Source organism: Cucumis sativus, chromosome 1 (genome assembly GCF_000004075.3).
Source record: "Cucumis sativus cultivar 9930 chromosome 1, Cucumber_9930_V3, whole genome shotgun sequence".
Taxonomy (NCBI): Eukaryota; Viridiplantae; Streptophyta; class Magnoliopsida; order Cucurbitales; family Cucurbitaceae; genus Cucumis; species Cucumis sativus.
This window is the reverse complement of record NC_026655.2, coordinates 26760224-26776508: the sequence shown is the minus strand read 5'-3', so window position 1 is coordinate 26776508 and position 16285 is coordinate 26760224. Positions and strand designations below refer to the sequence as shown.

The 16285-nt window shown below is 33.1% G+C and overlaps 2 protein-coding genes across 7 annotated transcripts; one reads left to right on the top strand and one right to left on the bottom strand.

The window, feature by feature from the left end:
* Positions 1-1865: 1865 nt before the first annotated feature.
* Positions 1866-6600, top strand: LOC101221308 (4-diphosphocytidyl-2-C-methyl-D-erythritol kinase, chloroplastic/chromoplastic). 3 transcript variants are annotated; one of them, XM_004144038.3, is made up of 11 exons: positions 1868-2271; positions 2367-2462; positions 2559-2627; positions 3310-3411; positions 3500-3556; positions 3644-3844; positions 4302-4394; positions 4482-4581; positions 5255-5354; positions 5519-5604; positions 6218-6600. In XM_004144038.3, the coding sequence occupies exons 1-11, from the start codon at positions 2098-2100 to the stop codon at positions 6322-6324; spliced, it is 1185 nt and encodes a 394-aa protein (XP_004144086.1). In that variant the 5' UTR covers positions 1868-2097; the 3' UTR covers positions 6325-6600. The 3 variants fall into 3 exon arrangements, with proteins under 3 accessions (XP_031736396.1, XP_004144086.1, XP_031736399.1); XM_031880536.1 differs by lacking the exon at positions 3310-3411 and having other exon boundaries at positions 1866-2271; XM_031880539.1 differs by lacking the exon at positions 1868-2271 and having other exon boundaries at positions 2384-2462; positions 2551-2627.
* Positions 6601-6708: 108 nt separating this feature from the next.
* Positions 6709-11374, bottom strand: LOC101220689. 4 transcript variants are annotated; one of them, XM_004144035.3, is made up of 3 exons: positions 11134-11374; positions 10302-10433; positions 6709-8860 (listed from the first exon to the last, which is right to left on the bottom strand). In XM_004144035.3, exons 2-3 carry the CDS (start codon positions 10312-10314, stop codon positions 6864-6866), a joined length of 2010 nt encoding a protein of 669 aa, XP_004144083.1. In that variant the 5' UTR covers positions 10315-10433; positions 11134-11374; the 3' UTR covers positions 6709-6863. The 4 variants fall into 4 exon arrangements, with proteins under 4 accessions (XP_004144083.1, XP_031736385.1, XP_004144084.1 ...); XM_031880525.1 differs by lacking the exon at positions 10302-10433 and having other exon boundaries at positions 6709-8867; XM_004144036.3 differs by lacking the exon at positions 10302-10433.
* Positions 11375-16285: the final 4911 nt, after the last annotated feature.

Genomic DNA, 16285 nt, shown 5'->3' with positions numbered 1-16285 from the left:
TAGTTTAATGGATTCATTTACCGTTTTAAACTCTATTTCTAATATAAAACTACACTAACCAATTTAAATTAACACATTTTAGCTTCCTAAATAATAAGTCTTCCTGTTTGATATATACATTTTACCATTTTTTTTTTACAATTTTCTATATTTTAATCATTGACTACAATATATGAAATTTAATAAGCATTTTTTATCTCATGAACAAAGAAAAAATGACTAGCTATGATAAATTGATAATTTTGTTCAAAGATTGCTAACAATGCTTATTGGAAAGAGAAAATAAAATTGAAATTCATAACTTATTTATTTGTGTGGTTTTAATTTATAAATAATAATCGAGTATATAGTAATATTTTTTTAAAAAAATGCATAAATAATAAAGTCCATCAACGAGTTTGAACATGTGCTAAGTCGTCTGGTTTGAAATACTTTCAAAATTGTTTATTTCAATTTGATGAACTTTTTATCGATCTATTATAAAACTGGAGAAGAAGTTGGGGTTTTAACGGCGATTTTGAAGTTCGAGACACTAATGAAAGTGGTGGAAAATTTTTGGAGAACATGGATGAATTTGAATATTTATATACAACACATTTTTAAATCATTTTTACACAAAAATTTCATTTTTTCTTTTTACAAAAGGATTTCATTTTCTTACAGAATCTTAATTTATATATATATATATCCACGTTTTAATTACTTCAATAAATTTAATTGTTTTTTATCAGTATAGGGTTGGTTTTTAATAATTGTGTATTAACATTTATGCTAAAATTTATGAAAATGCATTCCTGATTTCTTTTGCACAAAAGTATTATTATTGTTATTTACAAAATCTTAATATATTTTTATTTAATATTAATGTCCTTTTCCAAATTTTTGGAATTATTTATTACTTTTTTTACAAAAATTTAACTCGATAATTTTAAATATAGTAAATAAAAAAAATATTTATAAAATATAATAAAAATTTACATCTATATTTTATAAAAGTTTAAATTTCATAAATATTGTTTTTAATTTATACTTTAATACACGTTTCTTTAATTTTTAAATTTTATTTATTTAATAAATCTTAAATTTAGAATAACTACTATTTTTTTTTGTTTTTTTAATATAAAAAACATTATTTATTAACAGTTTTGCTATAACTTTTGAAACTGTATTACCTTTCTTGCATGAAAATTATTGTTATTATTGTTTAAGAAATATTAGTAAAATGTAATGTTAGTGTTTAAATTGGCTTTCTAAATAAATTATAAAAAGAATAGTCTTTCAAAACCAATTGGTTAAATAATAACAACAGTTTTCATCTAAACAAATGGATTATCTTTTAAAGTGTTTAAATTTAATTTATTTTTTAATTTTAAGTGTTGAGTAACTTTTGAAAATGAATTTTTAAAAATTTGAGATCGGAAAATAATCAATTTTAAATAAAATACTCAAAACAAAATTTTGAGATAATATATACGAGAGACCTCACTATGGTATATAAAGAATACACTCATAAAATGATATAACCAAATATGTAAGTGTTTAAATTTTAAGCTTGTTTAAAAGTAAATGTATTATTAAAAAATATATTTTTTTATAGATAATCCAAACACTCCTAATTAGGAATAATGAAGAAGAAATAGATAACAATGCATCAAAATTTACCATAATAAAAGAAATTAGATCCAGAAATGATGAAAATTAGATGTATTCGAACTTAGACAAATGTTATAATTTATATATTTATATTAATTTGATTGTATAATTTAATTTAGTTTAAGGATATAATTGTGAACTTTGCAATTTGGTGTGAGAATTAATAACTTAATTGAGTTTGTGAGAGAATTGGATGTGAAAGCTCTCTTTTTTAGTATAAACCTTACCTAATTCAAAGCTTCCATTGAAGGAAACCAACATGGATGCCAAAAAAAAACCCTGAATTCAGCCATATATATTCCTTATTTTCCAAAATACTAAGAAAAAAAACTATACCCATCATGCGAAAACTTCAACTTTCTCTTAATCTGGCTTGAAATTCTTCAATTTCTTAGTTCTGATCATCTGGGCTTTTATCCAGTGAAGAATCTTGTACACATCAAAATGGCTTCCTGCAGTATCCTTTGCAGTTCGCAGCTCCAATTTCACTCAATTTCTTTTAGAAAGAATTTCGCCTTCAATTCACATGGCTCTCAAGGGTCACTCGCTTTTGCCTCGAGGTTGAAGCAACAAAGGGCCATTACATGTAATTCCACCGCTTCCAAACAACAATTTGAGGTAAAATTTTGGATTATTCTTTGGAATTGTGGACTGGGGTGCTGTAATTGTGGTTTTTTAATTGGTTTAATTTGGGATTTTGAGTTGGAAATTAGATAGTTTATGATCCTGATGAAAGGATAAGTAAGTTAGCTGATGAAGTGGACCGGGATGCTCCTCTTTCGAGGCTTACTCTGTTCTCACCTTGCAAGGTAACAATGGTGTTGCTTCAAGTTAAACTTTGCAGTGTTGGGGGTTTCTTTTTTAATCTCTTTTGTTGATTTATATGTTGAGTTTTAGTGATGCAGATTAATGTTTTCTTGAGAATAACTAAGAAGAGGGAAGATGGATATCATGATTTGGCATCTCTCTTTCATGTAAGTAATGAGATTTTTCTATTTGATGTAGATGCAGACTAAGAAACATGACACTGTAGTTTGGCTCTCGTGTCATTGTTTGATGTGTATTGGACACTTGAGCACTCCCATCACTTGTTAAAAGCGTTAACTGCAAATTGTACAAAGTTAAAATAGGACCAACATTTAACACACATGCATCAAACACTTGTTACATAACTAAGTCGGACACATATATGACAAAAATAATAGAACTTGAGAGCAAAATACATCAAACTAATTTTTCAAGCATATAAATGAATAAACTACTCTGAATTTTCTTCTTGTTTGAAAATGATTTATATTTTAAAAATGTATGTTTTAACATGTTCTTACCGTTGTCGTGTCCTAATTTTTTTTAAAAATTACATGGTGTGTCCATGCGGACTGTGCCTTGTATCCGTATCCGTGTTCCTGAGAGTGCAGTCAAGTTTCAAGTTGGGGTGCGTTTGAGAGGCTTACGCCTGTTATTAGTATATTCTTTTTAAAAATCTCTTTTGATGTTCTCTTTGAACGTCATGAAACTTTTAATTTGCTAAAAGCAACTTTTTACAATTCAAGAAGTCATACCAAACTCACCTTTAGTCTTTTAGAAGGAGTTGAGATGTTAATAACTTTGAGAATTTTGGATGATCTGTTTTCTCCTTTTTTTTTCTGCCCTTAGGTGATAAGCTTAGGGGATACTATTAAATTCTCTTTGTCACCATCGAAGAAGGATCGACTTTCTACCAATGTTTCTGGGGTGCCTCTTGATGATCGAAATTTGGTAGTTGTTTTAGTATAATGCTCTTATTTTATTTCTTCTGATGATTTTCTTTTTTTCCTCAACTTCTTTGTCTTCTATATATCTACAGATTATCAAGGCTCTCAACCTCTACAGGAAAAAGACTGGCAGTGACAATTTTTTCTGGGTGAGAATCAAAGAATGTCATGGAATCTGCCTGTATGAATGGACTCTATCATAAAATTTGGAATTATATTCTTTTATGTACGAGCAGATCCATCTCGACAAAAAGGTACCAACTGGAGCAGGGCTCGGTGGAGGAAGTAGTAACGCTGCAACTGCTCTGTGGGCGGCCAATCAGTTCAGTGGATGTCTTGCTACTGAAAAGGACCTTCAAGAATGGTCGGGCGAGATAGGATCTGACATTCCCTTCTTTTTCTCGGATGGTGCGGCCTTTTGCACCGGGCGAGGTGAGGTATGTTTAAATGACTACAACCATTTGTAAGAATATTTAATTCGATTTGGAAATGGTGATTGTTCTCTCCTTCACATCAATGCACAAAAATTGCAGAAATTTGCATCTTGAGACAGATTTGATAGAAAGAGTGTGTTGGTTTTGATCTATAAATCAATGGACTTAACAAAGATGCTTTTGTTTGTGTCTGTATATATGAGTACACTTATTCGCATGCTCTATGCTCGAAATCCTACTTGTTTGCTCCTATTATTTTGTCTCAGCTTCTTATAGAACTGACATCCTTTAGTTTAGTACTGTCTGTTGAATTTACATAGTGTTTCTGCATGCGTTAGCTTGAATGGCTTTATTGCCTTCGCGAATTCTGGAAACCATTGAGCTCATAACAGTTTATTCCAGATGATTGCTTTGTTCTAGGATTGCATTTGATAAATTTTAACAAGTTCTTTTTTATCAGGTTGTACAGAATCTTCCACCTCCAGTACCCTTGGATGTTCCAATGGTTCTCATAAAACCCCAGGAAGCATGCTCTACAGCTGAAGTTTATAAGGTAATGGAAATTTAGTATAAGTTGAGAGAACAATGAGAATTAGTTCTTATTTTCACTACTTAATCAAGGTCGATTTGTATTCCCCAGCGCTTACGGTTGGATCAAACAAGCAAGGTTGATCCTTCTTCATTGTTGGATAAAATCACAAAGAATGGAATATCCCAAGACGTGTGTATCAACGATTTGGGTACGTGAGTTTGTTTAATATTTACTAAAACAAGTACTTGCAAGCCAGTTTCAGTGCTTCGGGTTGGTGAAATTAGAACATGTCATAAATTACATGGTAAATAATGAACTCTGTGTTAAAGTTTCAACATAATTTCGTACCTGATCACTTTAAGTGGAGTATGAACATTAGTGACTTTCTTTGCGTATCAATTTTAAAATTACTGCTGATTGACTCTATTTTGTATCATCCACGAAATCTTACATGGCTTTTTCTTTTATGTTGCCACACCAAAAAGTACAGAGACAAAGGTACAAAGATACGACATGTCATGGACACGGCGATACGTCGTTTCTTAAAAGTATAGGACACAACACACAAGAACATATTTATTAAATTATGCATTTTTTAAAATATATATAATTTTTATAACAAAAGAAATTTAAAGTAAATGAATTGATGCATTGTTTGATGTAATTCAACTCAGAATTTATTATTACCCCCTATACTTTTTTGTCTATTCAACAAGTGTTTTTAATTTTATGCATGTTTATTGTCTAACACATTTGCTGCACTAACAAGTGTTTTTTGTGTGTTCAACGAGTGTGCGACACACTAGCCAAATAGTGCTTCTTAGTTCTTAGTTCTTAGTTGACACACTTATACTTCTATCTTTGGCGTTCTTTCTCCTCAGAACCTCCTGCTTTTGAGGTCCTCCCATCTCTTAAAAGATTGAAGCAGCGGATCATTTCTGCCAGCCGTGGAGGATTCGATGCAGTATTTATGTCCGGGAGGTAAGAACGTTCAAATGAATTCTATGAACACCCCTTGATCTTTTTTTCATATGTTTGCAAGGTAGATAATGTCACGTGTTTTTCTGTTCTTTTATGGAGCTTTTATTGAAGTATGATTATTAGTATAAACGTCTTACCACCCCGTCCAATCCCGTTTCTTGCAGTGGTAGCACGATAGTAGGGATTGGGTCCCCAGATCCTCCGGGCTTCATATATGATGACGAAGAATTTCGGGACGTATTTTTGGCAGGTAACACCATGAACACTCCGTGACTTATTCTCTATATTTTTTGACCTCATGCAAGACCGTTAATGCATAAAGCCCTTCCCTTGTTACTGGGAGACTGTCTTCACTCCAAATGCAAGTTAGAGAAGCGATATTCGTTGGATATTTTTCTAGTATTGTTGTGTTGTCTGGAAGCAAGCCTGCAAAACTTACATGACCAAAATAACCGAAGAGAAATTTTGGTTTGAATTCGGTCTCGTATTTGGAGAATTTTGCAGCTTAAAATACCTATCAAGTTAAGAATGAAGTTGAGAGGTGATAAATCAATGAACTTAATATTGGGTACATCTTTTCATAAGCTTTGGTTAAACTCCAATTTGACTTAGTTTAACCCTCATCTGTTATACGTTGTATACCATAAAAAGAATTTTTATTATCTCAAAAGTCGTTTCAGATCTGCTCTTAAACCTTCTGACATCGTCCTTTACTCGTTGAAGAAGTCGACCTGGAAAAATGAATAGTATGATTTGTATTGAATGAAGAACATAAACAGAATTCATTGATTTTAGTTAGTGTATTGTCTCTTCCTAAAATCAAATGTTTGGATCTAATCTTATCTGAAAAACTCTGAATGCAGAGGCCAACTTTCTCACTCGTGAACCAAATAAATGGTATCAAGAACCTGCTTCGTCATCCGCTTGTAGTCCGCCGTCCGAGCATCCCGAATCATCATCAGCTCGATAGCTTCTTCTGCCTACGAGAAAATAGAGGTTCACCTTATGTTTGATATTGTAGTGAGAATTTGTGTATCACAGTTAAAACCACATCCCTCCATTGATAAACTTGGAAAGTGAGATCTTGAGTTCTCTTAATGCGACCAACAACCAAATCTTTGGTCTCTAAGGAGAATTAAGAAGAAAAAAGTAAGCAAGATTTGGAATCAGCCCAAGTATTGAAAATGTCAAGAATATAAACAATGATAATAATCTTAGATAATGTCAAAATCGAATTTGAGAGCTAGATATTTCTTTCTTTGTTTCGAGCACGAGGTAAGGTCATTTTTGTAAATAATGTATTCTAAGTCTCCTCTCTCCGGTTCAAAGAAATTGCATAAAAATAGAAACGATATTTAAATCGACAAAAAAAAGCATTTGACATGAATCTTAAAAGAACAGTATAAGCCAGCAAGAAATAAAAAAAAAAGGAAAAAACAATCATTCAAACTCACTTTTCTTTCTTTCTTCTTTTAATTTTCATTTATTGTCACAAATTTTCGTCTCCTCTTATGGAGGAGAGAAAACAAACTGTCTAGGATAACTGAAAATATCCTTCCCTTCAAAGGGAGAAGTCCATTCTCTAGAACCATTAGCTGATGTTTCAGTACCCATAACGCCTCCATTTTGCGATCCACCCATTGGAACTCTATTGATATTAGACGGCATTGATGGAACAAATGGCTGAGCGTCCACCAAACGGGAAGTATTCGATTCGTAAAGGTGGGGGTTCTTCTGCATATACGAATTTAACCCCTGCAACAACCCACCAGGTCGAACTGAGGTTAGACCTTTATCCACAGACCAGTCTATGTCGGAGTAGTTTAAATGCGGCATCGAACTACCCGTGTTCCAATCTACAGGTGATGATGACCCTGACTGGGTTGAACTTGCCCCTGAAAATAGGCCGAGCGAGGAGGCTGGCGCTATGGACGACGATCCACCTGTTCTGCTCCATGAAGCATTGGTGTGGTTGGCATCAAGGAAGTCCCCTCGGCTGTTACCAGAGACAAAATGTTGTTGCTGCTGCTGATATTGAACTTGAGGATACATCTGATTCAATGTCATCTCACTAGGCTTGAAACTTCTCGAGCCACGGATCTGCGGCAAAAACCCAGTAGACGATGGCATGGTTCCAAGGCCATTACTAGAATACCAACTAGCAGGAGGCGAAGAACTTATAGTACTAACAGAAGATGGTTTAGCATGCACCGATAGGTTCCGACTCTGTACTACTGAATTTGGTTCTCTCACTGAACCAGATTGAAGACTATTAAACTCGGCTCCCATCGTTAAATAACGAGCTTCGTTCTTGATCGGTGGAGATGATAACTGTGACTGTGCTGATGCTAAAGAGAAGGAAATGGGGCTTGTTCCTGTACTTGGCCACCTTTTCTCAGCTGTTGTGATTTGTTCATAACTTCCCCATTCCATCTTTTGCGGATTTCTCCTTAGAGGCTGCGGTATATTCTTGCCAAGAGACTCTATAGACATACCGGCTGTGATTGCTCCTTTTGTGTAATTAAAATCTTTTTCTTCTTTTCTTTGTTGTATTGAAGGTGGATTCGGGTTAGCTTGTGTTCTTAATGAAGCTTGATTAGTATTATTACCAGGAAACTTACTGCTTAAAGTCGTTGGAGGATCACCAGTTTCTTCCGGCTTTGGAGGTGCAGCAGGTGGATCGAGCTTCAATTCTCTCAAGGATTCGGCTGCCTTCTCGAGATCACCTTCAGAAGCGACAACAGCTCTCTCAACTTCTTGTTTTGTACATTTATACTGTGCTTCCAAATCTGCTATACGAGCAAGTTCTTCTGATATGTCTAGTTTTAAATTTTGCCCGCCAAGATTTTGATCAGCTGAATCATTTGTTTCTTCGCCACCTTCGAAAAGCCAAGAAACTGAATCCTCTATTTTTCCTTCGTTTAGCATGAGAGCTACAGTCGCTCGATCTTGTGAGAAGCCCATTGCTACTAATTGCTGAGCAAGAGCTTCAAGCTTTCTGGACATAAGGTAGCCACTACACCGTTCATGCAATTCCTGAGCACGTCTCTCTTTCTGACGCTGATGCTTCTTCTCATTCTTTTGACGGATTTTTTCTCGTTTGTCAATGTCTGCCCCTGGGATTGTTTCTTGCCGGACAGTGGGGTTAGACTTTCGGTCTTTATGGTCTTCTGACTCACCAGACCAGCTACCATTATTAGAAATGGTATCACACTCTGCCACTGAAGAAAGTAGAACCCCAGATTGAGCATCCGTGTCGTCTATATTCTTGAATCGACCATTTGAATGAAGAGGTGAAGAAACAGATACTGTTGATTCAAGTGCATGGAATGTTCCTGAAAGAGGATTATACGCACTAGCTGGAACATTGCTACTACCTGCAGCAGCAGCAGCCCCCATTGGCTTCGGTATAGGCAGTGTAGGCTTCTGTACTTCTTTGCTGGCTTTCTTGTCTTTCGATTTAGATTTTGATGCTGGAGACATTTCTCCACTGCAGAAAATTCCTTCTGAAATGTGCAGTAAACAACATCAGATTCTGTAATGTAATCTACCACCTAATGATGCTTAGTTCATCTAAACAGATAAATGACTAAATTGATCATTCTTCAAGCAACTAGAATGTCTACATTACATGTAACTGTTAAAACTCAACTGTATCAGGATTCAGGACAATTCACAACAAAGTAAATACACAATCAGCTAAAAATATACTTCAATTACGTTCGATTACCTCCATTTTTTTTATAAGAAACAAGTATATTCATATAACAAAACAGAACAACCTAAAGGCAAGGGACAAGAGGACCCTCCCCGGAATAAGCTAAGGAACTAAGAAATGATAGCCTTCCAGTTGTTGAAAATCATTGAAAGGCTATAATTACAAAAGTGTTTAGTGTAATTCGTACTCCACCAAGAAGCTGTGTGTTGCAACACAGTCCAAAAAGAATCAAAAGAATTATATCTATCTTCAAAAATTCTACTATTCCTTTCTTTCCAAATGCACCACAAAAGGGATCGAGTCGCACATTTTCATAGGATGTTTCCTTTTGGGCTATAACCTCTAATGTTGAGTCCTTCAATCATCCAGCTATCAATCTTACTAGGAAGACAAAGCTCCAAGTCAAAAATCCTAAACAAAGTGTTCCAAGCTTTTTTAGTAAAGAGACAGTGTAGAAATAGATGATCCAAAGTTTCCTCTTCTTTGGATCAAAGACAACACATCGAGGGGCTAAGCAATGTGTTCTGAACTTTTTTTTGTAGCTTCTCATGAGTGTTAAGCTGTGACACCACTTTTATAATCTTACCTGATAAACTTTTTCCTGGAATATTTTTTTTTTAAACGGAGACAAAATCCTGGAAAATTCTAAAGTAAGCACCAATGTTCTGAGGAGCAGCAAATCTTCACTGTTCCACTTAACATATTACCAAAGCCAGTAACTCATCTGTTCAAATCACAAGATGACATGGAGTTTCTAAATTTAAAATTCATTATGAAGCAAGGAAGTAGTCATCGATATAGTCGAGATTATCTATGGTTCTCTCTCCACGTCCGAATGAACACTATATCAATAGGCCTTGTCTTTGTTTTCTCCTCCCTCCCTAAAACACTGCGATTATATTTTTAAAAAGCAAACAGAAGAGATTTCTCTTCATCGTCAAACACCCAATTTTCTTTCAAGCCACAAGTTCCATAAGAGGCTCCAATGAACTCTAACCACCAAACTTTTATCTCCCTAATACGACAGTGAGCACCAAGAGCAATTCCACGGCATCCATTGATACAGGGGAGAGCAGTTTACCAATTAAAAGAGAGTAGGATTTGGTTCCAGAACAGTTGAGAACAGGCAAACGCCTAAGTAAGAGACGAGTCCCCAGCTACTACAACACAGAAATCAATACTCCACTAAAATTAAATGCAACAATCCTACACTCAACAAGAAAACTTACCAATCGTAAACATATCCTAAAAAGCTCTTCCAAGTCCAGAACTCAAGAAGCATTGTCGAATATAACATCGCGGAGCCCAGCCAACCATTGCATAAGCATTAAGCAGGCCAAACTAGTATGCTTCTTCAAACTCTAGCAATATAAATAGCAGAAGTATACACGTAATTGCAGTTACAATATGAGTTACGAGAGCCTAATTCTTGCAAAAACATAATAGAAAGAGGCACACATACCAACCTCTCGAAGCTCTCGTACAATTGTAACATTGCAGAGAGAATGAGAAAAAGAAAAAACAAACCGAAACATACTAGAAGTAACACATAAGTCATAACAAACATTACGGTACAGGAAAAGAAAAGTTCCATAGTTCATTCCAAGCCGGAACATCCAAGAAGTAACAAAGAAATCATAACAAACGACGCAATATAGAAGAAAAGAGCTAGTAAAGTAGAAAGAGTTCCACCGTCCATTCGAAGTTCACGCGCAACATTCAATTTCATTCAACTCCAGTTTCTCAAAACCACAAAAGATCAACTGAAAAATCAAAATCATGCAAGAAGGCCAAAGAACAACTGAAGAATCAGTATAATAGAGTAAAAAAAAGCAACAAAATCCACAGGATACCGACGGCAATTGATACTTCGGAGTAGCTAAACTTCATCAAAAGGCCAAGATAACATCCTAACGTTTGAAGTAAACTCCAAAACAGAAGAAGAAGAAGAAGAAGAAGAAGAAGAAGAAGGAGAGAAAGTCCAAGATAGTTGAGGAGTAAGGAAGAAAAGTTGTTCCATTACAGCAAGTGAGAGAGAGAAAGAGAGTAAGAGAGAGCAACCTTGGAGCTTGAACAAGGGTAGTGAGAAATCGTCGTTGAGGTTGGAAATTAGATACGGCAGATCGAGGAATTTACGGATGAACGATAATGGTGAGGTGAGGAGAAATGGGATAGGTATCACAAGGCTGAAGCTGAATCAGATGAAATTAGGGTTTTGAGGAGAGAGAAAAAAAAAGGGAGGAGATTTTGATAATTCCAAATTGTACTAATTAACTGAAATGTGGACCTGGGAAAATTTTGTAAGAATTTGTATGGGTACGTATATATATAGAGGGAGAGATACCCCGATTTTAATATATTCTTTTATTCTACAAACTATATATAAAATCATAGCATAAAATCCAATTATTCTAAATAATTATTAAATTTTTTTTAATGCAGATTTGGGGTTTTTTTAAAAATTTAAAATATTGACAAAATTATGACAAAATATTCTATTTTTTTACAATTTTCCTTATTCTAAATGATAAAATTTTTAAAAATATTTACAAAAATAATAAAATATCACAATTATTTATGATAGATAAGATAATTAGTATTGTAATCTATTTTTGTGTATTGTAGTTCATCGTACATAGATGACACTATTTTGCTACATTTTATAAGTATTTTGGTTCATTTTGTTATATTTGAAAGAAAAATGGTTATAAATAACATAGAAAATGAAACTATATAGCAAAATGCATCAAATAGTTTGATGAATTTTGCTATATTTTGTACCGTGATTTGCTATTTTTGAAAATAGTTCGGGAGATTTATGGTTTGTTTGAATTTATATATAAAAGATTGTTTTAAAAAGTGGTTTTTATTTAAATACTTTTTGATAAAAATAGTTTAAAATAGAACACTCATATGTCTTTCAAAAGTGTTTTTATATACAAGTTTGGTAGGTACTAAAAATGTTTTTATTAATGTTAAATTTCTATATAATGGATAATTATAAAGTACTATGAAGTAATTATTTAAAGTAATGGTTGTCGAAGTTGGTCGTGTGGTAGTGGGGTTGTTAAACGTGGTCACTGAAGTTGACTGGCTGCAAGATTTGGTTGACGGTTATGGCTAGAGCTCAATATAACACAATATATGATAGTGATATAGATGAATTGTACGAATTAAAAAGAGCTCAATTATTAAAAACTCAAAATTCAATTTACTAAGAGTTTATTTATCAATGTGTTTGGCTCACCAGCGCGAGTTTAGTCTAGTTTGTAAAAACTACCAACTCAATCCATTGTGTGGAGTTGAGTTTGTTATTTTTAAACTTCTTCAAATGTTTTCAATGACTCCACTCTTGTGAAACCCGTGTCTTGGTGAAGAGAGGATATGAAGAAATGAGCTGTAAAAATTACCAAGTATAAAAACTACGTGTTCTAAAGTACAGGGAGTTAAAGTGATCACTAAGTATAAGACGACGCATTTTGGGAAAGAAGCATATGTTCTAGTAAGACGAGAAAGGGGGCATGTATATATTCTAGTAAGGCGAGAAAAAAGCATATGTTTTAGTAATTAAGGCGACACAATGAAGGAAAGTATGCAGGCATTATGCTAAGTTAAGATAACGGAGAAAGAGAAATTTAGTAATGTGTTTTGATCTAAGTGAGAAAGAGCTAGGCAAGGAAAGGATTGTTCATTAAATTAGATTAGTCAACTTCTTACATGTTGAGTTTAAATTAAGCATGTTTAGAGAAGATACTAAACCTACACGTGTAAAACACTAACTAGTAGTTGGTAAGTTAAGATGAGTTTTTAAAGATGACTAATCTAGTTTAAGATTATATAAATAGGCATTAGGGGTTCATAGGAAGGATAATGAAATTTTAAGTGTTGAAGTTCTGCCAAAAAGAGCACCAAGCGAGGACAAGAAGAAGAAGCTTTAAGAAGGGTTAAGAAAAGGGTTAGGAGAAAACATATAGCTTTTGTGAGTGACTCTCCTAAAAGAGAACGAACGGAGATTTCTAAAGTTTTTCTTTCGAAGTCATTTTTGTTTATGTTTATAAAGAAAAGCATAACTCTTTGAAAGTATGTTTCTAAGCTGAAATGTTTCCAAGTTAAAGTATTTCATCTGATCATGCTTGTATGAAATGCTTTTATGCAAATAGACCATCAGTTTTGTTCCTATCATGAGCTAGCTATTATGTGCACATAAGGATCGAGGCAACTATGCCTTGAGAGGTCTGCATGGCGATAAGAAGGTGGCCGAATGCGTTGAAAGGTTCACATTTGAGTTGACTGCCTGCACAACTAGGAATTGAACATAAACATCTTTAAAGGATGCTGATGATGATACAAACCGTCACAATAGTCTATGTGTGAGAGTGGTTCAATGTCCTGGCGAAATGAATAAGTAGGGGCTAATGTGGTATTATAGTTCTTTTAACGCATGACGAAGCGTTGTGAACTTGATCTTGTAAAATGAATTTACGTATGTACTTGTATTTCTCAAAGGTTTTCCTAAAATGTCACTCACCTCATAACGTTTTTACGTTTTAAGTTTTCTTTCCCTAGGTAAGCAAAGCAAGGAGGTCGCATTGTTAAGGTAAGCGGTTGTGTTGTGTTGGCATTAAAAGTTGGACAAGGCGTTGGAGTTTAAGTTTAACAACTTTAAGTTTTAAAAAATATGTCTTGTAAATTATATTAAGTTTGTAAGGAATGAACAAATAGATAAGTTATTCCAAAGTTTAAGGTGTTACTATTACTTATTGCCAAGCATATTTTTTTTAAGAAGTTAAAGCTCAAGTTTAAGGTTAAGATTCAAGCATTCTGGCATTCCATTTAGGAGTGTTGGGTTAGCAAATTTGCTTAGGTAGAAGCTTAAGTTTAAATACGAGGCATTCTAGCAAAGCATTTAAGTTTCGATAAAAGTTTAAGTTTAAGACTGGGCGTTCTGGCTCCTTGTCAAAGACATTAGAGTTGCCCAAGTCGCATTTGCGTTTGAAAATGCTAGGAAGAAACATGTTCCGTGTGGGGGCGTGACAACTCTGAATACTGTCAACGACTACCACTAATATACTCCTATGAACACCTTTGTGCGTCAACTCTAACTATCAACTCGTCTCCAACAAACACCTCCCGATGAAGACCACTTTCAATGATCAATTTTAGAAACAATCACCTTTGATAGCCAATTTGATGATTGCCTTAGGGAACTAACTTTGTCATTTACATCAAACAACAAACTCTAACGAGTAACGACCAACTAGACCAATCATAAACTAAAAGGGAAAGAAGCACGACTAGGAAAAGTATTTTTAAATACAAAATTGAAATTATTATAAGTTTATAGGGTTTAATAATCATCTTCTACGGTATTTTGAAACTGATGTATTATTCGAGGATGATTGAATCATCTTTGTAGACCTAGTTATCATTGATATCTATAAAACCAGCTGCTTCTTAACACTTCTATCATAATCTAGAAAAAAGTATTTATCTGCATCTACTTGGTAGGACTGATTAGCTTTACTATACAATGTATTTTAGGTATGAAGTTAACACATGAAAGACATTTTGGCCATCTTGGGTATTTCAATTGAGTGGACTTGTTAGCTTTTAAATTGTTGGGGGGGTATGAACTCAATTTTTCATTTTATATTTTGTTATTTTTAAGCAAAGTGACCCTAACTTTATCATAAGTAAAACACATACAGGCATTGTAAAGTTAATTGGTTCGGATTGGTTTGAGTTATTTTAGGTGAACTCACGAACCAACTTAATCCATAAAATTTTAATTTATTTGAGTTCAGATTTGAGTTGAGTTTATTAGATTTTAGATCCGTCTATTTTTTTAACAATCGTGTCGAACAAAATGTGCCAAATATGGGCGTTTTTTAATCGAGACTTTTGTTGTTGGATGCAAAAGTCATAAAGTTGCATTTGACTCGAATTTGTTATAGATACATTTTTAAAAATAGCAAAATATTAAAGTTATTTACAAAAATAGTAAAATTCATCAAACTCTCTATAACTTAATTAAGTTATTTTTTCTTTTTTTTGCTATTTTACTATCCATAACAATTCTTCTTATCAATATCGTAGAAATGCTCGTAAAAAAAAACTATTGTAATCAAATATACAATTAGTGCATAAGCAGTATATTAACGTTTCTTCTTAATAAATTTTTAAGTATAATGTTGATATATTAATATTATATATCAACGTTAACTTAAAATCTATTTCAAGTACTTCTTAAAAATACAATTGTTCAAATACGTTTATAACATTTGTTCAAATTTTAATTTCAAGTGTAACATTAGTTGTACTGGTAGTTTATCAATATTCATAGAAGAATGGTCAATAACATAAGAGATCGATCCATTATAAGTATTGTGATTTATTAGAAAGTTAACATTCTATAATAGATGACTAAAGATTAAAACGAAGTTCACAAATAAAAGTAAATGAACTAGCACTTCTCAACTAATAAATATGGTTTGTGAATGATAAATTTGATACATCAGTTGTATAACTTCTATGCTATACTAAGTGTATACCGATTTTTTAATAACAAATGTATAAACACTTATTAACTATCAAATATGATATACAAATGGTAATTTAGTTGTATCAATTGTATAACAAATATACCAGATATATTATTAACAAAATATACATTGTATTTGATATATCAAATATACTGTTGATACACCAATAGAAGTAAATTTAGAATAACCAAAACAGAAATCTACTTCAATGTTTTCTTTTTCTTTTTTAGCTATGTTTGCAGATAAAGAACGTATTGATTTAAAATTTGATATTTGTAAATGTATATTAAAAGTGGGAAGAAAAGAACATCCTTTATCCCACCTAAAGAATCTTTGTGCCTCTATAGAATGGTGAAATAGACCAACATACAGAGAAAAGAGTTAGATTTATAATACTTCAAACGATAAGAAAAATAAGTTAGAAACAAGCAATTATCATTTCAACCCATTTGTGAGAATCTTAGATGCAATAAGTGAGTGTATGTATTATTGGGGTCGGAAATGTCTAGACCTAATTTCATGAAAAATATCTTATCGATAAAGTATTGATCTCAAAGAGAAGTTATAGAAATGCAAAGAATTAAGAAAATGTTTGAATTAGTAAAAATAAATACCAAATTAACATGTTATGTTTCATGAATTTTTCCAACGGATGCAAATTCTTTCCTCGT

Bases quoted from the DNA above. Each gene is read 5' to 3' on its own strand.
- LOC101221308 (XM_004144038.3), top strand. From the start codon at position 2,098: ATGGCTTCCTGCAGTATCCTTTGCAGTTCGCAGCTCCAATTTCACTCA. The intron at 3,557-3,643 runs GTGAGAATCAAA...ATGTACGAGCAG, and splicing joins GCAGTGACAATTTTTTCTGG to ATCCATCTCGACAAAAAGGT. The intron at 4,395-4,481 runs GTAATGGAAATT...TGTATTCCCCAG, and splicing joins CTACAGCTGAAGTTTATAAG to CGCTTACGGTTGGATCAAAC.